The sequence below is a fragment of the Tachyglossus aculeatus genome, chromosome 21 (genome assembly GCF_015852505.1).
Source record: "Tachyglossus aculeatus isolate mTacAcu1 chromosome 21, mTacAcu1.pri, whole genome shotgun sequence".
Lineage (NCBI taxonomy): Eukaryota > Metazoa > Chordata > Mammalia > Monotremata > Tachyglossidae > Tachyglossus > Tachyglossus aculeatus.
In genome coordinates, this window is record NC_052086.1 from 23,541,077 (window position 1) to 23,568,697 (window position 27,621).

The 27,621-nt window shown below is 47.8% G+C and overlaps 1 protein-coding gene across 4 annotated transcripts in view; it reads right to left on the bottom strand.

Moving 5' to 3' along the window:
• CAMKK2 (calcium/calmodulin dependent protein kinase kinase 2) overlaps nt 1-27,621 on the bottom strand; it is a 60,218-nt gene that overhangs the window by 27,077 nt on the left and 5,520 nt on the right. For all 4 annotated transcript variants that reach the window (XM_038762575.1, XM_038762574.1, XM_038762577.1 and 1 more), the window contains exons 2-3: nt 5,430-5,993; nt 3,546-3,593 (exon numbers count right to left, since the gene is read on the bottom strand). In XM_038762575.1, the coding sequence (XP_038618503.1) occupies nt 3,546-3,593; nt 5,430-5,936 (555 nt within the window). In that variant the 5' untranslated portion in view covers nt 5,937-5,993. The remainder of the gene's footprint in view (nt 1-3,545; nt 3,594-5,429; nt 5,994-27,621) is intronic.

Here is a 27,621-nt window from a genome sequence, read left to right on the forward strand (position 1 = left end):
ATAGTTGCTGCCAACTTCCCGTGGCAACCAATTTCCTAAGCCCACAGAGTGAAACCTTACCTCTTATTTTGTTCTGGACGGGTTCCACACCCCTCAAGCTTCACTGAGGGTCCCCCTGATCCTGGTGCTGAAGGATATGATGCGCAATGATGACCCAGTGTCCCCACCCTTCACAATTCTGCACCCTTCAGTCATGACCCCTCTGTATCTTCCTGGACTGATCTTAACCCTTTCATAAAGTAACTTCCCCACCAACGTGGTTGCCCTTCTCCACCTCTACAGTGCCCTTTCTAAGACACAGCATTTGGAGCTGTACAGAGGAACTCGATGATCTGTTTTTTGTGTAACAAGGGAGTGTCACTCCTGCAGGCAAAAACCAAACAGCGTCCATATGGCTCTGCCATACATTTAACGATTAGGCAGCCACGGAGGGGAGGAATAAACAACTCTCTACTTTCATACAGTTTGGGGGTTAGAGCTGTCCTGCACTTGAGGGCCAGGAGCCTCAGTGATCTGAAAATTATAAGGCCACTGCCAGGATGAGTTATGATGAATCATTTTTTTTTCCCCAATTACGTGCCTACGGCCTGAAAATTTTCAGTCCCAGACTAATGTGCAAGACCGAATTAACAAAAAAAAAAAAAAATCAAACCATGCAAGCTGTTTTTCCCTTTTCTGAACTGGACATGTCTGGACATCATCAGCCTGGAGAGATTAATACCCAGAGGCTGGTTCCACAGTCCAGGGAGCTGCCTATGATCAGTGCTTAACGAACACTAAGTGCTCAAAAAATACCGATGACTCCTTGAGAGGCTCCCGGTTTGGAACTTAACTCTTGAGATTTAGTCCAAAATGAAAACAAATCCCCGATCAATTTTCCAAGACGACATTTCTTCTTAATCCCTGGAGTTCCAAACCCCAAGATCTAAAACTTGAAATCACCTAGAGGTGCCTCTGTGCACATGTGCCTGCTTGTGGATATGGGGGGGGGGGGGGGGGGGGCAGGGGGTTGTATATGCATGTGCCAGGACACTGTGTGGGTGAGTCTGGGTGCCCCGAGTGAGTTTTCCCAAGGCCAAGTGCATTTGGGAACTTCAAAGAGATATGGTTGATCCCTGCCAGCCTCCAAGGGATTCTGAGAAGCTTCTGGGTTGAGAAATCTTTCTGTGAGATTTTCAAAAGACAAATAACACGGGTTCTTTTTTTTAAAAAAAAAATTCCATTTCTCTACAGAACAATGAGAGAGAAAGTGAGAAGCAGAAGTCAAACTCTCTGAAAACCAAACTGAATCTAGTTTCCGAGCTTGTTTCCCTGGGCCAGGTCAACCCCGAATTTGTTGGGACAGGGCAGTCACGAAGGAGGGGAAGAAAAGGGGCAGCTGTCACGTGGGAGAAAGCGTGGACTAGTGGAAAAAGCCCAAGCGTGGGAGTCAATAGACCTCGGCTCTTCCACTAGCCTGCTATGTGATCTTGGGCAAGTCATTTAACTTCTCTGGGCTGCAGTTTCCTCCTCTGTAAAATGGAGGGTTAAATACCAGTCTCCCTCCCATATACACTGTATTTGGGACAATTACCTTGTCTCTACCCTTCATTTAGTACAGTGCTTGGCACATAGTAAACATTTAATTTTTTTTATTATTATCATTATTATTAAGAACTGGGATCAAGAATCTTTGGGAAACGAAATAGAAATAGCATCTCTGGGTCAAACAAACTAAAGAGTAAATGAATCAATTGTAAAAATCACCAAGTTGAGGAGTTCAGTACTGTGTGAGGGTTGGGTCTCACTGTGGACAGGACAAGAGGGAACCGGCTAAAACTGTAGCAGGCAGGAATTAGGATGGATTTTAGGGAGAAATGAGTAAGTGCTTGTGGTTTTTTTTTATGGTATTTGTTACGCACTTACTATAAGCCAGGCACTGCACTAAGTGCTGAGGTAGATACAAGCTAATTGGGTGAAACACAGCCCATGTCACACATGGGGCTCGCAGTCTTAAACCCCATTTTACAGATGAGGTCACTGAGGAACAGATAATTTCTTACCCAAGGACACAAAGCAAACAAGTGGCAGACCCAGAATTAGAACCCAGATCCTCTGACTCCCAAGCCTGTGCTGTATCCACTAGGCCATGCTGCTTCTTGTGGGAGGTTGGGAGACAGAGGATGGGTTCCTTGCAAGGAAGCCACTGTGGATACTGGAAATATCTTTGTGTAACGTTCATTGCAAAGTACCATACTGACATTATACAGAAACTTTTTACAGAAACCCACAGAACCTAGAGTATGCCCCTGGAGGTGAGGGGAGTTGGGGGGGAGGGGACAGATGTGGGGAATTCATCAATCAATTAACAGTTTATTGAGGACTTAATGTGTGCAAAGTACTTAATTAAAAGTTTGTAGATATGATCCCAGTCCTCAAGGTAGCTTAGAGTCTGCTGGGATCCCTGGGCCAGGAACCCCCTATTTTGCTCCAGGCTCCGGTGATCACAGGGTGCCACTTCCAAGCCAAGGGACTAAGCAGTAGGAGCCAAGGAGGCAGGGGCACTGAAGATAAAAATACCAGCCATGAAGGCATCGACATTATTATCAAACTAGGGACACACCAGCTGAAAAACGGGCAAACGGCCACCCTTGTTTTGATGAAGACTGAAGAATCGCTTTCTCAAGGAAATTTTTAAAGAGGGGGAGACAAGTGGTTTTTCTGGGCTGGTTGGCCAACACATCCAGATGGAAACAGGTTCGGCTCTTCCAGCAGGAAGATCCTGTGGTGGAATACAAGCTCCTGGGGCACTGGGGCAAATGGGAGAAAATCTTGAAGGGCAGGGTTGGGGCAAGCCTGGCCAGATCCCAGCGTTTAAAAACTTTTGATAGACCCGTGGCCCCTTACTACTCCTATGGACTGCTGGGTTGGCGGGGGGTGGGGGGCGGAGGTTGTGTGACCCTGTAACTCCCCAACTCTCTTGGCTTGGTGCCCTCTAAACCTCCAAACACTCTGCTTCTGAAAAGTTTGAGGTCTCTTGGAAGGAAGCCACTGCCCACAGAAAACCGAAATAGCTAGAGACATATACACACACACAAAAAAAAACCCCACCTGCACCATTACTAACTCTCTCTTTAGCTTGACAGTCTACTGAAGTGGAGCAGACCACACATAGCACCCTTGGATTTGGGAGGCTGGGTCTCTGTGCCAGCACTCCCACCTCTTAGATTCCCCTTCCTACAACTCCCAAACTCACTCTTTCTCCTCCATGAACCACGATTGAGCAATGCGACTCAGACCAGGTCTGATGTGCCTTAAAAAACAAAACAAAAACACTTACATAACTGCTCTATAGGATCTGAAATAAGCTGCTGGTTGGGCTCTGAGGGAAACCAAGGTTTTCACTCCTGAGAGCATTTTGTATTTTCAGAAAAAGTTTCTGTCATTAATAAACCTCTCCAATTTGAAACCTCTTCTTGCTCCCACCCTTGCCCCTGACTACTCTTCCCTCTATCCCAACCTGGAATCTGTTCTGTCAGGGGTTGGGAAACGTATGAGACACTTACCTTTCCAATTTCATCTTTCAATGTATATTGATTAAGCTGCACACAGTCCTGTGGGGAACATGAGGGATAAAGCTCAGGAAGATGACACGGCGATGGCCGAAGGTTGCCTGGCACTATCACCACCCCGGGATAAAGACATTTCTGCAGCTACCGGCCACAGGCCACTCCCAAGGTGGGGCAGTGGGGGGTCAATAAAATGGAAAAAATCAATGTAAACAAATGACCACAACCCCAACCTGAAACATCAACAGCCTCAGTCATCTGTGTGCTTTCTCAGACCAAAAACACCATGGAGATTGACTGACTAATCACACAAGGCCAATTCATTAGAAGTCTAATAATAACGGGCTTGATCAGTAGAAACAACATTCCCGGTTGATGCTTAGGAGCTCTATTCCCTTCAAGGCTTGCCATTTGACTGCTGAGAATCTCATTCAGTTATTCTTCCTCCCACCTTCTCCAGCCCTAGCCTCTCTTCCCTTCCCAGTTTTCCATGGCCCATTCCCGACTCCGCCACTTGTCTGCTGTGTGACTTTGGGCAAGTCACTTTATTTCTCGGTGCCTCAGTTACCTCATCTGTAAAATGGGGGTTGAAACTGTGAGCCCCACATGGGACAGGAACTGAGTCTAACTCGATTTGCTTGTATCCACCCCAGTGCTTAGCAGTGCTTGGTACATAGTAAGTGCTTAAGAAATACCATAATTGCTATTATTATTATTATGGCCCCACTCCCCACCTCACTACTTAACCACCCACAGCTCTCCAATCTCACCTCCTCATTCTCCTTCCCATCTCCCTTTCCCTCCCCATCCCATTTTCATCCTCCTCCTTAGGCCAGACTGCTCCCTGTCCTCACAATGAAATCTTCCCAAGCCTCCCTCTCCATATGGAATTAGCCAAAACAAGAGACCCATAGGTTGGAGGGAATCAAGTCCCTTGACTGGTTTAGTCCTTTCCTCTTCTGGCACCTGGCAGATGGTCTCCTTGGTGAGTTTCGGAGGCGGGGGGAAGAAGCAGGGATCAAAAACCAAACAGAAAGTGAGTCTCTGTTTGGGCAGGTGTCAGCAAACTCAACAGTTTTACTGGTTTTGTCAGAGCCTCAGGCTGCAGGGACTTACTGCCCTAACTCCATAGCCTCCTGCTCAGGGGCAGGAAGTGTGGATGGTGTGAGAACAGCAAAGAAGGAGCTAGGGTCACATTTTGTTCACAGTCGCTCCCCAAAAGGGGGGCATGTTGGGAGGAGAATGAACTGTGGGCTGGTCAGTCTTCTGCGAGGCATCCAGCTAGCAAACCACAGCCCTTCCCTACACCCCATCAGGCTCAAGGGAAGACAGTGCAGGGAGGGAACAAATGGGAAAAATACGGGACTTGCCACCTTGTTATCCTCTGGGCCTGCTCTGTGGGGCGAGATGCTGAAACCCCCTGCCCAGGCCTGCTCCTCCTCGGTCTCCCGTCTCACATGGCCTAGATCCACTGCCCCAGGAGGAGCCCTGCAAGTCCACAAGGCTGTTTTCCTCCTTTGCCGTCACTAATGGAGCCGACAACTGGCCACTCTTGGGTTCCATCCCAAACTTTTCATACTAGAAATTCGGAGTCTGACTCTTCCCTCCACCCTCCGGGTTCCATTTCTACTTCCCCCGTGGGCTGCAGGAACCCGTCTCGGGATCTCCTGCCCAACCCTCAGAAAGCCTGAAAGGTTCAGTGACTCCCCCGGCTATCCCTGCCCCACCAGCCGGAGTAAGCCATTTCTAACCTAGTGCCACTCCTCGGGGGAGCCATCCAAGAGGCAAAGAGCGAGAACCCCAAAGTAGGAGAAAAGCCACTCTTCCCCAGGAGACCGGCAAACAGCCCCGGCACCCCGCAGTAAGCCCGGCTCGGCCTACCTGCAAACCGGTAATGGAGACCCGGTGAGACTCCACCGTGGGTCTGCGGGGCAGGCGAGGGGAGGACTGGGGAGAGCTGACGGGGGAGTATGGCAGAGATGGGTAGATGGAGCGCCCGTTCACGCCCGCGCTGCCACCGGGGGACTGGGCGGACGGAGACCTCTCCTGGAGGGAGAGCTTACGGCTGGAGAGACGGAGCCTGGCTTGGGGTTCCGGTGACGGGCCGGGGGGCTCCTGGCTGTCAGGCGGCAGCGGCAGCATCATCTCCTCCCCACCGGGCTCCATCTGCTCCACGCACAGCCCTTCCGGCCGGGCCTGGCCAGGCTCACAGTCCGTCACCACGATGAAGGACTCCATGGCCAGGTTGATGCTCAGGGAAGAGAGGCCGCGGAGCGCCTCGCAGGGCTTGGGGCTCGGGCTGGGGCTGCCGCCGCCGCCGCCACCGCCTCCGCCATTCCTTCCCAGCTCATCCTGGGCGGCAGGCCGGCTCGAGACGCATGATGACATGGTGCGCGGGCCGGCTTCATCCACTCTGCTGGACCGCTCCCATCCAAGGTCTCCAACCTGGAGAGACAGAGAGGAGCGGTGTTGCCTGCTCAGCTGGACAGGACTGAGGGCGAACATCTCCTTCATCATCATCATCAATTGTATTTATTGAGCGCTTACTATGTGTAGAGCGCTTGGGAAGTACAAATTGGCAACATATAGAGACAGTCCCTACCCAACAGTGGGCTCACAGTCTAAAAGGGGGAGACAGAGAACAAAACCAAACATACTAACAAAACCCATACTGAAAACTGGGTCAGCTCTATCAAGTCAACACTGAGGGGCTGCAGCCGCTCTATTTCATGTGCTTCACCTTTTTAAAACACGATTCGGGCACATCACCCTTTCCTCCCTCAAAAAGCCCACAGGGGCACCCAATTTCTGAATTAAAAAGTCCTAAGCACTGGATTCAAGCTTCTCCATCAGCTACTTACTTAACCTTCCGCCCTCATCTCTAACTGCATCCCAGCTCATTAGCTTTCATAACTGTACCTTCGCTCCCATCTGACCCACTGAATATGCTTTTCCCTCAGCAAGGAATTTCCTATCAACCAATCAGCGGTATTTATTGGGCACTTACTAAGAACTAAGAGTTTAGGAGAGTATAAAAGTGTTATCAAACACATTCCCTGCCCACAACCAGCTTACAGTCTATAGTCTCTCCTCAGATTCTCAGAACCAAATCCTTCCCCACGTTCAAAGTCTTCCTAAAAAGCCCCCCTCTTCTCTAAGAGGCCTTCTCTGATTAATCCCTACCTTCTTGATCTTATCTCAATCAATTGTATTTACTGAGCAGTTACTATGTGCAGGGTACTGTAACAAGTGCTTGGGAGAGTACAACACAATATAGCAGCCACATTCCCTTCCTACGAGCTTACACCCTACAGGGTGGGAGTGGGGGAACAATGGATAATATAAATAAATTATGGATATGTAGATAAGTGCTGTCAGGGGGAGGGGAGCGGTGAATAAAGGGAGCAAGTCAGGGCACTGCAGAAGGTTATGGAAGAAGGGGAAATGAGGGCTTAGTCAGGAAGGCTTCTTGGAGGAGATGTGCCTTCAGTAAGGCTTTGAAGGTGGGAGTGAGTAACTGGCTGTTGGATTTGAAGAGAGAAGGTGTTCCAGTTCAGAGGCAGGACATGGGTGAGAGATTGGCAAGATAGATGAGACTGAGGTACAGTGAGTGGCTGGCATTAGAGGAGTGAAGTGTGCAGGTTGGGTTAAGGTAGAAGAGTAGCAAAGTAACATAGGGGCAAGTTGATTGAGTGCATTAAAGCCTATGGTAAGGAATTTCTGTTTGAGGTGGAAGTGGATAAGCAACCACTGAAGGTTCTTGAGAAGTGGGGAAACAGGGACTGAATGTTTCTGTGGAAGAATGATCTGGGTGGTAGAGTGAAGTATGCACTGGAGTGAGAAGAAACAGGAGGCAGCAAGATCAACGAGGAGGCTGATTCAGTAATCAAGGTGGGATAGGAAAAGTGCCTGGATTAACGTGGCAGGAGTTTGGATGGAGAGGAAAGGATGGATTTTAGTGATGTTTCGAGGCTGAACCGACAGGATTTAGTGTTAGGTTAAATGAGAGAGAGGCACAAGGTTACAGGCTTGTGGCAGTAATGGGAAAGTCTAGAGGAGGACAGGGTTTGGGTGGGAAGATAAGGAGTTCTGTTTTGGACCTATTTAGCAGGTTTAGTTCAATATGTTTAAGTTTCTAAAAATTTCAGCCACCTTCTAGCCTTCAACTGTTTATCTATTATTTATTCCCTATATTTCTTTTTAGCATTGGTATCTACGCTTTTCCCTGTTACATGTTTGCAATTTCTGTCTGTTGGTCTTCCCCATTTGATGGTAAACCACTCACGAACAAAAACTTTGCCTTGTCTTTTATTTACATTTATTTATGTCTTTAAGTGCCCAGTAAATAAATGACGCTGAGCCCTACAACTGGCCTTCAAAACCTTAGATGTTGAAAAGGTATCATGTAAACCACATTTAGGCTAGAGTTTGTTTTGTTGTTGTTGCACCAACGAGTTCGCCTAGGTGGTAGAATTGTTTTGTTTTCCGGACCTAAGCGAGGGAACCGGTTATGGCAAGACCCGTTGTTAGCCTCCGGCTGGGGGAATCCCCAGAACCACTAAACTGCATACTAAAAGGAGAAAGGTTACCGCTGTTCAAGAAAAGCTGGAGAGGCCCCAACCCTAGCCCCAGCTTCATTTCCTGGGTGGCTACAGCGCAGGGACATAAACCAGCCCTCAGTTGCACCGGTAACGAAAGTGTGCTCGTTCACAGATGGGAAACTCTGCTATGGAACTGGAGAATCCTTGGGTGGCTGGGCCTCAAAAGGTCACTGAGTCCATCTTCCGAACTCGACTGCCCCAAACCTTCCAGGCAATCCCCAGAGTGAGGGGGAGGAAGCCTCGGCCCTTCCAGAGAACAAGTTCCACGATTTGACAACTGTGTCCGCCCCGTTCTCTTTCGGATTAAGCATCTCCTACCATCTGCCCTGCCCTGCCCCGCAGCAGGGAATATTGATGAAGAGTTACTCTGAGTCCCAGCTTTCTTTTCCTCCAGGGCTGGGATCCTGGGACATGTTGAGCCAATTTTAGGTCAGGGGATGGGCATACTCACTGAACCCGTATCTCGTCTATCTCACTGCCAACCCCTCACCCATATCCGACCTTCTGGTCTGGAACTCTCTCCTCCTTCATATACAACAGACCACCACTCTCCCTACCTCCAAAGCTTTATTAAAATTACATTTCCTCCAAGAGGCCTTCCCTAAGTCCTCATTTCCTCTTCTTCCAATCCCTTCTGTGTTGCACTTGAATTTGCATCCTTTATCCACCCCACCCTCAGTGCCAGGGCACTTATCCATAATTTATATTAAATGTACATATCCATACAAGACTGCAAGGCCCCTGTGGGCAGGGAATGTGTTTGCCAACTTTGCTGCATTGTACTCTCCTATGTGCTTGATACAGTGCTCTGAACACAGTAGGTACTCAATAAACAGGACTGATTGATTGATTGTTTGAGGGAGGGAAGGAGGAAGAGAAGGAATATGTGGTTCACCTTGCACACTTTGGCTTCCTGGCCCCCCCACCCCATATGGCAAACACTGGTCCCATCCCACTCAGTGCTCCCACCTATTTTGGGCTTCAGAAGGTCAATATGCTGGGTGGCCAGAGGATCTGGGATGGAGTTTAGACTGCGAGCCCACTGCTGGGTAGGGACTGTCTCTATATGTTGCCAACTTGTACTTCCCAAGCGCTTAGTACAGTGCTCTGTACACAGTAAGCGCTCAATAAATACAATTGATGATGATGATGATGAGTTTGGGGTTGGGACTGGGCCACAAGGTGACCCAATGATGCAGAGAGGTAAGGCCAAGAAGAGCATTAGAAGCTGTGTGGACTAACGGACCTGGGAATCAGAGGACCTGGATTCTAATCCCATGTCCATCACTTGTCTGCTGTGTAGACCTGGGCAAATAATTTCACTTCTCTGTGCCTCAGTTACCTCATCTGTAAAACGGGGAATAAGACTGGGAGCCCTATGTAGGACAGGGACTGGATCCCACCTGATTATTTTGTATCTACTACAGTGCTTGGCATTTAGCAAGCACTTAAATACCAAAAAAAAAAAAAAAAGGCGGCATTTCAAACCAAGACAAGAACCCTAACTACAGCCTCCTGATGTCACAACTTTGCTCCTTGCCTCCCTCTCAACTCACAAAGAATGAGGCAAGTCACATGGAACCAATATTAGGGCATGGAAAATCACTGGCATCATCTTCCTTCTCCAGCCTCCCTCTCTCCAGAATTCCCCTCCTCTCCTGTAAGTTGCTGCTTCCTCTTCACTCTATCTCTTCACCACCTCTCTACGAGTTAGTCAACTTCCTAAAAACTCCCGCACCTAAGCCCACCCCAGGCTTCCGCTCTGCACTTGAGTATCCTGGTCCTCTGCTGGGTTGGGTATAGCCTACAGTCAATCAATCAATCAATCGTATTTATTGAGTGCTTACTATGTGCAGAGCACTGTACTAAGCGCTTGGGAAGTACAAATTGGCAACACACAGAGACAGTCCCTACCCAACAGTGGGCTCACAGTCTAAAAGGGGGAGACAGAGAACAAAACCAAACATACCAACAAAATAAAATAAATAGAATACAGCCTACTAGGAGAAGCAGCATGGCTCAGCGGAAAGAGCAAGGGCTCTGGAGTCAGAGGTCATGGGTTTAAATACTGCCAATTGTCAGCTGTGCGACTTTGGGCGAGTCACTGAACTTCTCTGTGCCTCAGTTACCTCATCTGTAAAATGGGGATGAAGACTGTGAGCCCCCCGTGGGACAACCTGATCACCTTGTAACCTCCCCAGCGCTTAGAACAGTGCTTTGCACATAGTAAGCGCGTAATAAACGCCATCATTATTATTATTATTACTATTCCCTGATCTCAAATCTCCTCCTCCTATTTCCCCTTCCTCTGAGGCACTACCCTGATTCCTTTATTTCTGTCTAATCCACAGTCAGTGTTCCTACTGCTACAGTGGTCTGAATGCTAAACTCCACCACCTCCCAGGCTCTTAAAAGGGGCCAGAGGGGAACTCCTCACTCCCCAGTTTTCCAGAGGCATTGGCTCTGGAGAGCAGGAGTCAGGAGCAGGAAGTGAGCCAATCAAGGTAAGTGGCCTCGGAGTTATTTCCAGGATCTGCTTTGGTGCCCCCAGGAATGAGCTCTGTTTGATCGGGTTGCTTCTGGCTTGGGGGTTGCCTCCCCACCCTGCTGGAGCCAACACGGGCAGATTCATTCAATCGCGTTTACTCAGCGCTTACTGTGTGCAGAGCACTATACTAGTGCTTGGAAAGTTCAATTCAGCAACAAATAGAGACAATCCCTGCCCACACAGGCTCTTAGTCTCACCAGGCTTCCCAGGGCAAGGGAAGAACGGAACAAGTCCCAGATTTCTAGAGGGAGAAAGGATCCCAATTCTGGGTTCCAGCCTCAGTTCTGCTTTACCTCTCTGTAACTAAGTGTCTTTTTCTGTAAAAAGAAACCATCATTGCCGCCTCCCTCTACCAACTCCCATGAAGGCTGAAGACCAACAAGATGATAGTTGTGAAAGCACTTAGAACTCCTTAGAAGGCATCTGTTATAGAAGTTCTAGGGATTCACAGTCTTCTAATAATAATAATAATTGGCATTTGTTAAGCACTTACTATGTGCAAAGCACTGTTCTAAGCACTGGGGAGGATACAGGGTGATCAGGTTGTCCCATGTGGGGTTCACAGTCTTAATCCCCATTTTACAGATGAGGTAACTGAGGCCCAGAGAAGTTAAGTGACTTGCCCAAGATCACAAAGCAGACATGTGGTGGAGTCGGGATTTGAACCCATGACCTCTGACTCCAAAGCCCGTGCTCTTTCCACTGAGCCACACTGCTTCTCTGACTGTGCTTCTAGACTGCGAGCCCGCTCTTGGGTAGGGACCGTCTCTACATGTTGCCAACTTGTACTTCCCAAGCGCTTAGTACGGTGCTCTGCACACAGTAAACGCTCAATAAATACGATTGAATGAATGAATGAATTTAAATACACAACTTCTGGATTTTCCTAGCACCCCTGGCTCTGCCATTCCCCAAACATGGGAATGGGCCCCAGGGATCAGCAGCCTGGGACTCAGTCACTCAGTCGCGTTTATTGAGCACTAACTTGTGCGCAGAGCACTGTATTAAGTGCTTGGGAGAGTACAATATGACAGTAACATCCCCTGCCTACAGTGAGCTTACAGTCTAAAGGGGGACCAGTATTTAACCACCACTTTGTAGCTGGGGGTCCTGAGGGTCTCAACACAAAAAGAACTGGAGATGTTCTCCTGGGCTTGGACCACAGATGTAGGTACCCTGGAGGCCTTCCCAGACTGAGCCCCTTCCTTCCTCTCCCCCTCTCCATCCCCCCCCATCTTACCTCCTTCCCTTCCCCACAGCACCTGTATATATGTATATATGTTTGTACATATTTGTTACTCTATTTATTTTACTTGTACATATCTATTCTATTTATTTTATTTTGTTAGTATGTTTGGTTTTGTTCCCTGTCTCCCCCTTTTAGACTGTGAGCCTACTGTTGGGTAAGGACTGTCTCTATATGTTGCCAACTTGTATTTCCCAAGCGCTTAGTACAGTGCTCTGCACACAGTAAGCGCTCAATAAATACGATTGATGATGATGGGTCCTCTCCCTATCCACTGGCCTGGCTTCCACCCAGAGTGCCAGAGATAAAACACATTTGTGTGTACTGCAACAGACGGTTGTGTGCCAGGACAAGGTCCGGCCTGACATCAACCCAACAATCTGGGGCTGCCAGAGAGGGGAGGCTACTGAGGCAGTGGAGCTCAGCCACCCAAAAAGTCCAGGTAAGTGGAGGCCACTGGCATCATTATTCGGGGCTAGTTAATCGCAATAATAATAATAATAGCATTTATTAAGTGCTTACTATGTGCAAAGCACTGTTCTAAGCGCTGGGGTGGTAACAAGGTGATCAGGTTGTCCCACGGGGGGCTCACAGTCTTCATCCCCATTTTACAGATGAGGTAACAGGCACAGAGAAGTTCAGTGACTTGCCCAAAGTCACACAGCTGACAATTGGCGGAGCTGGGATTTGAACCCATGACCTCTGACTCCAAAGCTCGGGCTCTTTCCACTGAGCCACGCTGCTTCTCTCTCAACATTTGGCTGTAAAGCTATCAAGACTGAAGGTCTCGGGAGGGGCGAGCTTCACTCTCTACGGTGCTGATGGCCTGAATTTCTCATTTGATCAGTTGCCAGGACAACAGAGGGTTCCACGGGGGTGTAGTTAAAAGAAGTTTATATAACGCCCCAAAAAAGATCCTGCAAAAATATCAGCATCACGCTTCAAAAATTCCCCGTTAGGTGTGCTCCGCGGTTGCCAATCAACACAGTACCTACATCAGATACGGAAGGGGATGGGGCTCCCTGCTTAGAATCTGCACCGGAGAATCTGAAAAATCTTGTCTCAAGAATCGCTGAATTCCTAGATACTGGGGAAAGGACGCACTCCTTCCCAGAGTGAAGATAATCTTTCTGTAGTTTGTGGCCACAGGGAAGATAGACAAAATGAAAGGCACGTCAGGACAAATAAAGCAAAGTCCAAGTGGGGCGATGAATCCCCTCCCTCAGGACTTGCCGAGACTCTGAGTGCTTTTCATTCATTCATTCAATCGTATTTATTGAGCGCTTACTGTGTGCACAGCACTGTACTAAGCGCTTGGGAAGTACAATTTGGCAACATATCAGAGAGGGGACCCAGGAAGCCCTCAGTTCCCTCCTGGCCAAAACGCTCGGCTGGAATTCTTGGATGCAGGAGAGCCGGGTCCCATTTTTGTGCCTGAGGTGAACTTCTTAGAAATTTCCCTGGTGGCCCCTGCAAAGGGAGCTAGAAGCTGACCCAAAAAGCAGCGTGGTGTGGTGGATAACGCACAGGCCTGGGAGTCGGATGGACTTGGGTTCTAAACCCAGCCCCGCCACTTTTTGTTTTTTAATGGCATTTATTAAGCGCTATGTGCAGAACACTGTTCTAAGTGCTGGGGAGGTTACAAGGTGATCGGGTTGACCCACGTGGGGCTCACAGTCTTAATCCCCAGTTGACAGATGAGGTAACTGAGGCACAGAGAAGTTAAGTGCCTTGCCCAAAGTCACCCAGCTGACTATTGGCAGAGCCGGGATTCGAACCCGGCTTTTGAGACTTTTGGTCCTTTCCGCGAGGGCTGGCAGACAACCCAAATATTCAGGATTACCCCACCTCTCACAGGCTTGCCCACTTGCCCAGAAAGGACTGCTGAGAGGGGACACATGAGAGTCTCAGGTTTGAGAGACATAAGCCTCGGATCTCCCCAAGAGCCAAAGGAGGGGAGTATTTCCCATGCCGGCTAGGGAGTTATCTGTGTCTTTGATGGCAGAAGTAATCCAGAGAGGGACAAGGGCTGATTTAAGGCCACAAAAACCACAGGTGGAGTCGAGAAAATACCCAGGTCTCCTCCTTCTGGCTCTCTCTTCAGTTCAAGAGGCACCACACCCTTTCGTTTGTGTAGTCTAACAGAAAACAAACCATGGATTCCTACACAACACTGAAAAATGTATATGGACCCCACACACACTGCCGCAGACCCCCGGCTCCACCCTCATTTCAAAGACAGAACCTTGAAGATATGCCAAGCGCACTTCAGTGACCTATTTACCCTTTCTACCACCCAGAATAGGTTGCCTGACAACATGTGAAGTCATGGCTCTTGTGCCAAAACTTGATGAAGTCTCCACATGAAGAATGGCAAAACTCCCTGGTCTGCTGGTCAACCTTAGCTGAGAGTTTCAGGCAGGAAGGGGACAGGCTGTTCAGTCGCCCTCACAGGCTCTTCCTCAACATATGGGGCACTGAGGAAATGCCACAAGATTTCAAAAGCTGACTGTGGAAATAAAATATTGTGGCATTCATTAAGCACTCACTATGTGCCATTCATTCATTCAATCGCATTTATTGAGCGCTTACTGTGTGCAGAGCACTGTACTAAGCACTTGGGAAGTACAAGTTGCCACTCACTGGACTAGGCACTGAGGTAGATAATCAGATCCCACATGGGGCCCCACAGCCTAAGCAGGAGGGAGAACAGGAACTGAATCCCCATTTTGCAGATGAGGGAACTGAGGCACGGAGAAGTTAAGCAACTTGCTCAAAGTCACTAAGCAGGTCTGTGGCAGAGTGGGGATTGGAACTCAAGTCCTCAGACCCCAGGTCTGTGCTCTTTCCACTAGGCCAAGCTGCTTCTCATTGTTTGCCACTACTGGCAAGTCTCTAGACAGAATCCTATTGGACCAATAACTAAAGAAAATTATTAGTGAAGCCCTCGCTGGAATCACAATGCCGCTTCAGAACACTGAAGAGCACAGCAGGCATGCTCTTTGCCACACAGTTCATTCTTGTTCTTCTTCCTCTCACTATTTGTGAATTAACTGTGTCTATTTGGCTCCCCCACTGGCTCGTAAGTTCCTTGAAGGCAGAGAATGTGAGTCTTGCTTCTGTTGAACTCTTCCAAGCATTTCTAATCACTGACTGACTGATCAAATATGACACTGATCAAATACTGGAGGTATGCAAGGAACAACATCAAGACTTCTATCCAGTGCTTAGCAACTATTCCAAAGTATCTGACACCAATCAATGGCCTTATTGAGCGCTTACTATGTGCTGAGTACTGTACACACAACCAGCTGACATCAGCAGCTGACTGGGCTCTGCAACCTCTGAAAGTTTCATCAAGATGATAACACTCTTCCTCAATGATATGGCTGCCCTCAACTCCAAAGAAACCAGGCCTGTTCAACACAGTCTATGCAGCCATATTTGAAGATATACCAAGGTATCTGGAAACTGGCATGGCACATGATTCCAATTTGGGGGAAATTCTTTCAATTTAACAGATCACTGGAATTCTTTAGGTCATTCACTCATACAACTACCTGCTGGTAACTACTTTAGAAACACACACACACTCTCTATAGGAAGTTCAGGAGGCCTTCCCAGACTGAGCCCCCTCCTTCCTCTCCCCCCTCCTCCCCCTCTCCATCCCCCCCACCCTACCTCCTTCCCCTCCCCACAGCACCTGTATATATGTTTGTACATATTTATTACTCTATTTTACTTGTACATATTTACTATTCTATTTACTTTATTTTGTTAATATGTTTTGTTTTGTTGTCTGTCTCCCCCTTCTAGACTGTGAGCCCGCTGTCGGGTAGGGACCGTCTCTATATGTTGCCAACTTGCACTTCCCAAGTGCTTAGTACAGTGTTCTGCACACAGTAAGCGCTCAATAAATACAATTGAGTGAATGAATGAATAGGACTACAAACCACTTCTCTGAATCAGAACACTAGGTTTTACAAATTAATCTTGACAAAGACTGAAATTACCTACCAATCCACACCCAGTATATCAAGGAACAACAGAACTGAGGTCACTAAAATCTGTCTCCTAAAGAGTTCATTACCCAGTAGGAGGCCAACTCAGGAAGGATAGCAAGTCCCCTACTGAGGTTCAAAGACAGAATGGCATTGACACAGCACCAAAATTCAGACTAAAGTAACAGTATACAGGGTGCCACGTACCAACCTCCTTTATGGCTAGGTGACCGGACCTCACCACCCACACCCCATTCAACTTCTACAGCAATTCAACTACCACCTCGTGCTTGCAATATTTCACGGCAAACGACAAGCCAGGATCACAAAGATCCTGGAGCACAGTCAGACTTCCAGCACCAAAAAGCCACTGCTCATCACACCTTCACCGGGTGGGACATGTGAGAAGAACGGATGGGGCAGAACGCCTACTCTTTTCTCTATAGAGACCTGAAATGGGATCACTGCAGAAGAGATGGCAGAAAGGCTTCAAAAGCACAGCAAAGCAAAACTTCAAAAGATGTGGCAGAGCAATGGACCATTAGATGACAGCAAAACAGGTCAGTTTGGTGTGAAGCAAGAAATGGGGTGGCTGCCTCAGAACGGAGGCTTGGGGAAGATGGAGACATCAAAGAATAGAAAAAAAAGCAGCACCAGGTCCTGTGGAGAAAATGAGGAAATGCAGTAATGGGCAATCTTTACACACATACATTATGCGGATGGGATTGTTAGTCATGCAGATTACTGTACTAGACACTGGACTGTGTGAGGGAATTATGTAAGAACAAAACACGGTCCCTGTCATCAACGAGTTTACAATCTGGCCTACAAACCTAAGATACCTAGAGAATAGGAAAGACGTTAATAGACATGAAAGAAAAGTACAACGTCAAAGAACATAAATGACAAAAATATCTCCCTCTTCAAAACTTGTGCCTTTCTCTGGAGCTAATCGATATGTTTCATTTCACACGGATTGAAGGGCCATAATGTTCTTGGCTCTATTTCAAACACCGGGCTAGCGTGACAACACACAGATCTGCAAAGACCCTGTATATATGTATGTTTGTACGTATTTATTACTGTATTTTATTTGTACATATTTATTCTATTTATTTTGTTAACATGTTTTGTTTCGTTCTCTGTCCCCCCCTTCTAGACTGTGAGCCCACTGTTGGTTGGGGACTGTCTCTATCTGTTGCCGACGGACTTCCCAAGCACTTAGTACAGTGCTCTGCATACAGTAAGCGCTCAATAAATACGATTGAATGAATGAATGAATGGTACCTGCCCTCAGGGACATTACAGTCTAAGAAACAGGAAGGGTCTTGGAGAAAGAGAGGACAAAATGCTAAAAGTAACATCGTCCCACCTAAAGCCACTCCTAATGGTGTGTTTCCTCTTTGAAAGCAAGAACAAGGACTCTGGAATGCCCCTGGTTAATAGAGATTTCTGTCCCACAGGGAAACCAATATTGATTTCCCCTGGAGAGCAAGGACTCTGCTAGTCTGCTCCAAGCTCAGCTGATGTTAATCAATCTACTATGCCAATGGATCTCTCTGTCCTAGCCCTGTCCAGAGAGCCCCACCTCATAGGGTGCAAAGAGGGACAAGCGTTTCAGAGTGGAAGTATGACAGGTGCTGTAGTGGACAAGTGCTGAAGAGGAACCCCCAGACAACAGAGAAGAGAAGCAGTGTGGCCTAATGAATACAGCACAGACAGTGTCTCTATCCCTGGGAGTCCAGGGGACCTGAGTTCTAATGCTGGCTCCGCTACTTATCTGCTGCTTTGTCACTTTGGGCAAACTTCCCTGTGCCTCAGTTTCCTCATCTGTAAAATGTGGATTAAGACCATGAGCCCCATGTGAGACATGGGTTGTGTCCAACCTGATTAGTTCTCTCTATCCCAGCACTTAGTACAGTACCTGGCACACAGTAAACCCTTAACAAATTCCGTAAAAAAAAAACCACAGATTCCCCAGTCTCATGGGTAATGTTTCAAACCCCAGTGCCCTCTGAGGCGCTTAGTACAGTGCTCTGCACACAGTAAGCGCTCAATAAATACGACTGATGATTGATTTAGCCCAAGTCACCAACCTTTTCCCCCACAGGCTTGGGGGTCAGCAAGTTAGACCCACTGATGCATCTACCTGGAAACTCAGCACCTTGGCATCCCATGGAACAACCTCGACCTCCACCATGAGGGTGCCTACATTTTAAATTCTTCCCTGAAATAAAATTAAATTGGGACGCACAGACTGAGGGAGAGACCCAGGGACACATCTCTTCGTATGGGGTAGCCATTTCCAGCAGATTTGCTTTGAGTGGGCAGCTAGCCAGCTGCTTCAGAAATAGCTTTTCCATTTCCTGGGAGCTGTTCCTAACTCACTGATCCTTGTTTATTCCCTGCTCCCCTCTCCAGGACCCTCTCCCAGAAAAGGGCTGGCCAGGCACAGCAGTCATTCATTCATTCATATTTATTGAGCGCTTACTGTGTGCAGAGCACTGTACTAAGTGCTTGGGAAGTACAAGTTGGCAACATACAGAGACAGACCCTACCCAACAGTGGGCTCACAGTCTAGAAGTCACTGGGTGATATCTACAGTGAGGAAATCGCTTTGGACGAGCCTTAGTCAGTATGGTTAACCAGCCAATTTTTCACATTCTGGCTATGTAGACAACAGAGTTTATCAGAGAGATCTCAGGAATCCCAAAGTGAGTAATACATATGCCCAGCAGGTGAAAAAAGTAAAAATCTATTATCTAGGGCTCCGAGCGTGGCTTTCCTCGAAGTTTGTCTCCTCCTAAAGGACCCTCTCTGGGGACTCTTCCCTTCCCAGGAGCATGAGAGAAAGCTGTGATGTTCTCATAACACACTTCCCCTCCATTTGCTGTGATATGTTCTTGTTCTACTGGCCAGATACCAGCATTGCCTCAACCTCCAATTACAGCAGGAAGTCGGAGCCTCAGAGAGTCAATTAAAAACATGTGTCCAGGCCCCAGTGTTGCAAGGGCCTGGGAGGGTGGAAAGTGGGACCGGAGGATTGAGGAGTAAAAGTGGACCCCACCTCCATAAATCATGGACGATTTGGAAGGCCTTGGCCAATTCCTCACACTCTGTCCAACTGTATCAGCCCTACAGAGACCTACTTGGAGAAAGGGGGATGGACTTTTCCTGAGTTGTGCCTGCCTGACGTGGTCTCACAGGGGTCTCCAGTCAACACCTGAGTAGTTGTCTCCTACTCCTACAGACTGAGCTCTCAGCGTCCCTGCTCCAACTTCCATGGCAAAGGGCAGATGCTGTCCCTCACCCCTGGATTTGAGAGAAGTCTCCAGCAGGAAGCTGCATTCGGCATCCCCCGATGTCCCTAGGGAGGGCTGATGGGTCAGGGCCCACCCACTGCCGACCGAGGCGCTGGGCTCCTCCTCCTCAGCACATCCAGCAGCTGAGCTTCAGAGGACACTTGGGTGGGGGCAAGTCAAGCCAGCCAACTGGTCAAACACAGAGCCTGAAAAATTGATGCTGAGCGATGAGGTCCCGGCCCACGCCCCAAGACCCCAGGGAGATCCAGCAAATCTGTCTCCATAATGAGGCTGCTCCGGCCTCCAACCCACATCTCCGAGCAGCGCTGGCATAATCGAGGAGCTGAGACACACTTGGCAAGAGCCCCGTGGGAAGCCGGGAGCCCCCAACTCCAGGGAAATCCACACATTTGCCCTCCTTAAGAAAATCATTTTTTAATGATGATCTTACGGAAAGTGAAAGAAATGAAACCAGGGCCTCATATGCTACGGAAACTGAAAGAAAGAAAAGGTCTGGCAGGTCTTGCCCATGGAGTCCAAGGGTCCTCGGGAATGGGGCTGGGTTGGGCCATCAAGACCCGCACAAAGGCCAGCTCGTCATCTAGACAGTAAGCTCGTCCTGGGCAGGGAACATGCCTACCACCTGTCTTAGAGAAGCATTCATTCAATCGCATTTACTGAGCACTTACTGTGTGCAGAGCACTGTACTAAGCGCTTGGGAAGTACAAGCTGGCAACATCTAGAGACGGTCCCTGCCCAACAACGGGCTCACAGTCTAGACGGGGGAAAAAGACATCAAAACAAAACATGTGGACAGGTGTCAAGTCATCAGAATAAATAGAAGTAAAGCTAGATGCACATCATTAATAAATAGAATAGTAAATATGTACAAGCAAAATAAATAGAGTAATAAATCTGTACAAAAATATATACAGGTGCTGTGGGGAGGGGAAGGAGGTAGGGTGGGGGGGATGATGAAGGAGAGAGGAAAAAGGGAGCTCAGTCTGGGAAGGCCTCCTGGAGGAGGTGAGCTCTCAACAGGGCTAGTGGAAGCAGTGAGGTCTAGTGGTTAGAGCCTGGGCCTAGGAGTCAGATGGACCTGGGTTCTAATCCCAGCTCTGCCACTTGTCCCCTGTGTGACATTGGGCACACTTCTCTGTACCTGTTACATCATCTGTAAAATGGGGAATGAGACTGTGAGGCCCACGTGGGACATGAGCTGTGCCCAATCTGATTAGTTTCTATGTACGCCAGCACTTAGTACAGTTCCTAGCACATAGCAAGCACTTAATACCATAAAAACACTCATTACGTTGTATTCTTCCAAATGCTTAGTACAGTGCTCTGCACATATAAGTGCTCAATAAATACCATTGATGACAAAAGGCCAGGGCCACGGTCACTTCCAGACCAACATCTGGTCAGGGTCCGGTGCCAGTACTGATCCAGGCCCGGGCTAGGAACGACTGGGTCACGATGGGCCCAACGTGGCTCAGTGGCAAGAGCCCAGGCTTGGGAGTCAGCCGTCATGGGTTCTCACCCCAGCTCCGCCACATGTCTGCTGTGTGACCTTGGGCAAGTCACTTAACTTCTCTGAGCCTCAGTTACCTGTCTGTCTCCCCCTTCTAGACCATAAGCCGGTTGTTGGGTAGGGACCATCTCTATATGTTGCCAACTTGTACTTCCCCAGTGCTTAGTACAGTGCTCTGCACACAGTAAGCGCTCAATAAATATGATTGAATGAATGAATGTAAAATGGGGATTAAGACTGTGAGCCCCACGTGGGACAACCTAATCACCTTGTATTTCCCCCCCCCCCGGCGCTAAGAACAGTGCTTTGCCCATAGTAAGCACTTAACAAATGCCATCATTATTATATTTCCAGCCGGGTGGGAGATTTCCCTTCAGGATGGCTGAACACCTGTGGAACAAATCCATCTCCATTTGTACATATTTATCACTCTATCTATTTATTTTACTTGTACATATCTATTCTTTTTATTTTGTTAGTATGTTTGGTTTTGTTCTCTGTCTCCCCCTTTTTAGACTGTGAGCCCACTGTTGGGTAGGGACCGTCTCTATATGTTGCCAACTTGTACTTCCCAAGCGCTTAGTACAGTGCTCTGCACACAGTAAGCGCTCCATAAATACGATTGATTGATTGATTGATCTCCTAGGAACCAAAATCTGCAACCCCTGGAAATACCTGAGTGGAATGAGCGAAACAAGGTGCCAATCTTTCCTAAATCTTTCTCATTTCTAAAGCTTCTGCAATGACCGGTGAAGAAAGTCTCCACTAAGGCGCTAGGATGTTCCAAAGACCATGAGGGCCCAATCCCACCAGCAACCCCGGCCAGTTCCTGTACCACAGACAGGAAAGCTCATTCCCGGGCATCTCCCTCCAGCTGTTTCTGATCTATTGGATCTGGTGCCTCTCCCCAGTGCCACGGCCAGAAATGGAGAGAGACCAACCCTCAGCCAAAGGAAGTCAGCTGGCTTCAAAGCCTCCCCCTCTCTCTAACCAGGGCCTCAAAAGATAAAAGCCGCCATTTGGGCATTGGTCCCAGCCCCTGTCATTGCTCAGCACTGCCCTGGAAGCCAGGGATACCCGACACTCTTGACCAGGCTCAGGGTTAAGTATCAGAGCTGCACTCCCACTTTAGGCTCACTCTCAATGGGAGGAGAACGAGTTTCCATTTAGACATTTATTCCCCTCGCCCTTCCTCGCCCCTGCCCCCCCTCTGCTCAATCCCTGCAGTCAGAGAGAGAGCAAGGCCTCCAAATGAGGAGACCCAAAGTCAGAGCATTCTCTCACAGACTAAAAGAGCTGGCTTGAGGGAAGGAAAGCTCCTAGTTTAGCTTCCTCCCACTGCTTTATCACTCATGCCCACAGTGGTCCTGACCGTCTGTACCGTCTGTAACTTTCCCCATGGCATCCAACTGTTGAGAGAGTAAACGGGCGGGTGTCCCTGAGTGCTGTGCTAAACACATAAGTAGATAGCTACCAGATAATCAAATCGGACACCATCTCTGTCCCACATTAGGTTCACAGTTTAAGAGGGAGGGAGTGCGGTACCTTATCCTAAAGAGACTAAAACCCACAGAGGTTCAGTGACTTGCCCGTGGTCACAGAGCAGGCCAGTGGCAAAGATGGGACTAAAACTCAGGCCTTGACTCCCAACTCTAATCTTTAAACTAGACCTTAGTGCCACCCTAAATCCACGGATCTGTAAAATATGAGGAAATTATCAAGACTGCCTTTGTTTTAAGGTACCTGTTAAGCACTTACTATGCATCAAACACTGTTCTAGGTGCTGGAGTGGGTACAAGTCAATTAGGTCAGACACAGTCCCTGTCCTGCTTGGGGCTCACAGTCTTAAGTAGGAAGGAAACAGGGATCGAATCCCCATTTTACAGTTGAAGAAACTGGGGCACAGTTAAGTGACTTGCCCAAGGTCACACAGCAAGCAATTGGCAGAGCAAATGGCAGAGTCGGGATTAGAAATCAGGTCCTCGGACTCCCAGGCACGTGTTCTTTCCACGAGGCCACGCTACTTCAACTCCCCCAGGGGGAAAAAAAAACATAAAAACTCCTTGGACCTCCCCTCTAGATGCCACTCAAATTCAAACTCTGTCAACTCTGAGAAATTGCTTCACTCCAATCTTTGCTTTTCCAGGGCTGCCGGAGTCATCGATGGACTCTATGAATCCAGAGTCCTCAGAGATCCTGATCTGATGCAATTTTTCCTAGAAGAATGAGCCTTCTTCCAAAGCATCTTCCCTTTACCATCACAATTCTCCCCAGGGTAGTAACCTTACATCACCAGAAAGACCACAAATTCCCAATTCCCAAATTGGGAATTTGGCACCTTACAACCCAGGTAAGAAGCCCTTCAACAGGGGGTCCCACTGCCCCAACAATACCACAGCATGTCCTCCTTTTGGAAGAGTTTATCCTGCTATTGATCTATCAGGGATTCAAATATTGAGTGTGAAACTGAAGTCAAGGAAACCTCTCCTTGTGGGATGCCGGCTGCTGACCGAAGAAACTGCCCCCCTCCCTTCATAATTCCTCCCCCAAAATCCAATGTCACAACATTTCCCAACCCTTTTCCTGGTACACAGTGTGTAAAAAATAAAAAAATCCGACTTTTTTTAAAAAAATCACATACACACTGTATGCCTAGAAATTTAAAGTTAGAAAGTTCCCGGGTATAGGCAGCCTTCTCCCAAGCTTCATTTAATGCTGTACCCTTTAGACCGTGGCCTTTAGCTGTCTTTCTGGGGGGCAGAGGGGGGCTCTTGAGCTCCTAGAGAGAGCCATCTCTGTCCAAAATCCAGAGGGCAGGAGGGGCCAAGCACTGTTTTCCAACATCACATGAGAGCACTGGCTTGCCACAGGCCTGCAAGCCAGCAGCTGCAGTTTCCTGAAACCGTTTAGTCATCTCCTCACATTCCCCAGCATTGACGATGTTCATTAAAAACAATTTCTCCCTCCCCAACAGATCCCCAATGGAGTTTTTTCAGGGACTCACTGAAGTCTGTGTTCCACATTTTGGCAACTGTTCCCCCTAAAGTCTGCCTGAGAGCCTCCTCAACTTGACAACATCTACAGCCAAGAAGTTTCTCAGCCAGCCCTCACCTTGGCCTCCCTTCTCCCTGATGTAGACGTAACCTGCAAATGCTCCTTTCCCTCAACCTCTATCTCTTCATTTTTTTTTCTCTCTACTAGGAGCCTTTTCCTCATCTCAGCAAGTCATTATTTTTTGTCTCTACCAACTATTTGGGGAAACAGGATGAGGAGAGGCAATATAAAAATAGTTCGGGTTAGGCAGCTGAAAGAAAACAATAAAAAAAAATCCCACACATTTCATTTTTTAAAGAAAGAGGTTATTGTGAAACTCCTATTTTCCTGTGTTCCAAAGCCAAACCAGAATTATTCCCAGCTGGAGGAGGCCATGGTCTCTGCTTCAGTTTCTGCACTTAACAAAAACAACATTCTCTGCTTCTCTCCAACATGACCACCCAACACAACTGCCCACCCTCACCCTTCCTTTCTGCCTTTTCCTAGCTCATGCAGTTACCTTGGTCTCTACCAACATCTTCTGGGGGGAAAAAACAACAACCAAAAAACCCAGAACCAACAGTACAAATGTACCAGGAGCTAGGAAAACAGTCCTCTGCTCACATAAATACTACTGATGGCTTCCTAGTTAAAAAAGGGATTAGGTTTCTAGCATAGACATTAGGTCCCCAGCATAGATCCCTGTCTGTCAACCTGCCCAGAGATTTTAGGTCAGTCCTACCTATAATGTGATGGTATTTACTCACTATGTGCCGAAGCCTGTGCTAAAGGCCATAAATGGGATAAGGAGCAAAATAAAATGTAGAGGAAAAATGTAATTTTCACACTTTCTGGACAGCATCCCATACAAAGGGAGAAAAGTCTGTGTGCTTCACATAGAGCAAAATCATTCTGAAGCATGTATAAGGAACCTTGTCTCTTAATCCCAGAGCAGACTAATGGAAAGAGCACTAGACTGGAAATCAGAACACCTGAGTTCTAGTCCCAGCTCTGCTACTGGCCTGCCTTGTGACCTGTGGGCAAGCCACAACCTCTCTGAGCTTCAGTTTCTTTAGCTGGAAAGTAGGGATAAAAATACCTATTCTCCCTCTCTCAGACTGCTAGCCTCGAGTGGAGCAGAGACTGTGTTTGATCTGATTATCCTGTATTCCCTTCAGCACTTAGTACATAATAAGCCCTTAATAAATGTTATAATATTAAATAGCCCACAAGCATGGGAGGAGTCAAAGAAATGTCATTCAAAATCCTATTCGCCTAATGATTAAACAATGCAATTTGGAAATGTTTTTCTTCATCATGGCTTGCCCAAATAGTTGCTTGGCCTCAAGACATTAGATGCCAGTGCTTAAGTAAATAGATAGAATTTGCTGCCCTTTGCTTAAGAGTCCTGGTAAGAAGGTATGGTGACCTAATGATCAGCAGGACCAAGTGTAAATTAGAAGCCTCAAAGTGGACTTCTCTATCAGCCTGCTATTTAGCCCCTTGCTAAATATATAGTTATGTTTTTCTTTAAAAAACTTTCATTACAGGGCACACAAGATAGCATGAAATGAAATTCACAAAATAAATCCTCCACCAGACCCTCCCAACGATCAGTCAAAATTGAATTAGCCCCAGAGGAGTCTAATCAGCCTGTGAAGGAAATTAAACAAACCCAGCTCTCCAATGCTCTTCAACAGCACTGCCTTTGACAACAAGGAAATAGGTAAAGCTCAAGCCACAGCCCCTTCAAAGTAGCGAGAAAAGATTAGGTGCTTAGAACAGCTCTCCTGATTGGGATGGTTTAGGTCAATCCTGAGTGATGGTCCCCTCCAATCTATGAATGTAAACTGGATTAGAAATCAGATCAAATGACGGAAGGGGAGAAAGCTACAATTGTCAGAAGTCGGCATTTCACGGAAAGACGGTAAAGTCCACAGTGCCTGAGCATCACACCTTCCTTTCCAAGTCCGCTGACCTGGACCAGTTGGAGGGCAAGTTATCTGAGAATAACTACAATACAAATACAAGGTCCTCTGATTCAAAGGAAAATCTGAAATAGCGTTTCTGAGAGAAAGTGATGCAGAGATGAAGAAGGCTACGAAAGGAAATAGGAATCACATTCTTCTTCCACCAGAGGAGCCCTGCCGAGAGCAGAGATGACCTGTACAATGTTTAACGAGTGCTTGTGCCTGAGGAGGGGGAAGGGAAATTTGGGGGACAGTCAAGAAAATCAGTCTGGCAGGAGATGAGGCTACTCCGTGAGCTCCTTGTGGCCAGAGATCACAGCTCCAAACTTTTGTATTGCACTTTTGCAAGTGCTTAGTACAGTGCTCTGCTCACAGTTAAGCACTCAGTAAATACCACTGATTAACTGATTGAGGATTGTCAGTTTTTCCTAGAGCAAGGAGATCCAGTCCTCTCTGCCAGCTCATTTTGAACCTGGATTGTAAACTCTAACAGGCAGGGATTGTGTCTACCACGTCCATTGCATTGTACTCTCCAAAGGACTTAGTAGAGTGCTCTGCATACGGGAAGTGCTCAACAGCTACTAATTGACTGATCGATTTAATGGAATCTGTCCTGGGGAGGAGGTAATCTTGCTAGGTCCTTGGATCTTCATTTCCCAAGCGATCCCTGGTGGGAACCCCAAGGAGACAAACAGGGAGCAACTCAACTGGCTTCCTGGGGGGCTGGGGCAGTGGGAGACCGGGACCAGAGTTGGGCTAAAGTGGGGAATAACAATTTCTTCTCCCCAGTGAGAGCATAAGGAAGCAGCAGGACTTCTAGGAAGATCTCCTCCAAGGGTGCTGGAAGAAGTTCCACAACTCAAGACATTCATGTCACCAACTTGGTGAGCAATTGTGGGGCAGGAAGAGTCAAAACCCTAACTTCCCAATTAGGCAGAACACCCTCATACACCACAGGCCCATTTTGCCGAAGGAAAAACTGAGGCGGAAGTGAGTTGCCTATCTATAGTCACGAGGCGGGGCAGGTGGTGGTACTGGGATTAGAGGAGTAGCATGGCGTAGTGGATAGAGCACGGGAGACGGAAATTCATGGGTTGATGATGGTATTTGTTAAGCGCGTACTATGTGCCAAGCACTGGAGAAGATACAAGGTAAATAGGTTGTCCCAAGTGGGGCTCACAGTTTTTAATCCCATTTTATTAATTCACTCATTCAATCGTATTTATTGAGCGCTTGCTGTGTGCAGAGCACTGTACTAAGCGCTTGGGAAGTACAAATCAGCAACATATAGAGACAGTCTCTATGAGGTAACTGAGGCACAGAGAAGTTAAGGGACTTGCCCAAAGTCATACCGCTGATAAGTAGCGGAGCTTGGATTAGAACCCACAACCTCTGACTCCCAAGCCCGGACTCTTTCCACTAAGCCACTCTGCTTCTCTCCCATCTAATCCCGGCTCTGCCACTTGTCTGCTGTGTGGCCTTGGGCAAATCTCTTCACTTCTTTGTGCCTCAGTTACTTCATCCGTAAAATGGGGATGAAGACTGTGAGCCCCACGTAGGACAGGGACTGTGTCCAACCTGATTTGCTTGTATCCACCCAAGCACTTAGTACAGGGCCTGGCACATAATAAGCGCTTAAACACCATTATTATTATTATTATCATTATTAACAGAGAGTCCAGGCAGCCGAAATTCCACACCTGAGGCTCCAGGCCCCACCGGCTAAGGAAGGCAGGTGGCGGAGGGGGCAAATTCCAGAAATCGGATGAGAAGGGGATGGATGTGAGCGCTCAATAAATACCATGGATTGACTAACTGCCAGAGGGAGGAACGAGAACAAG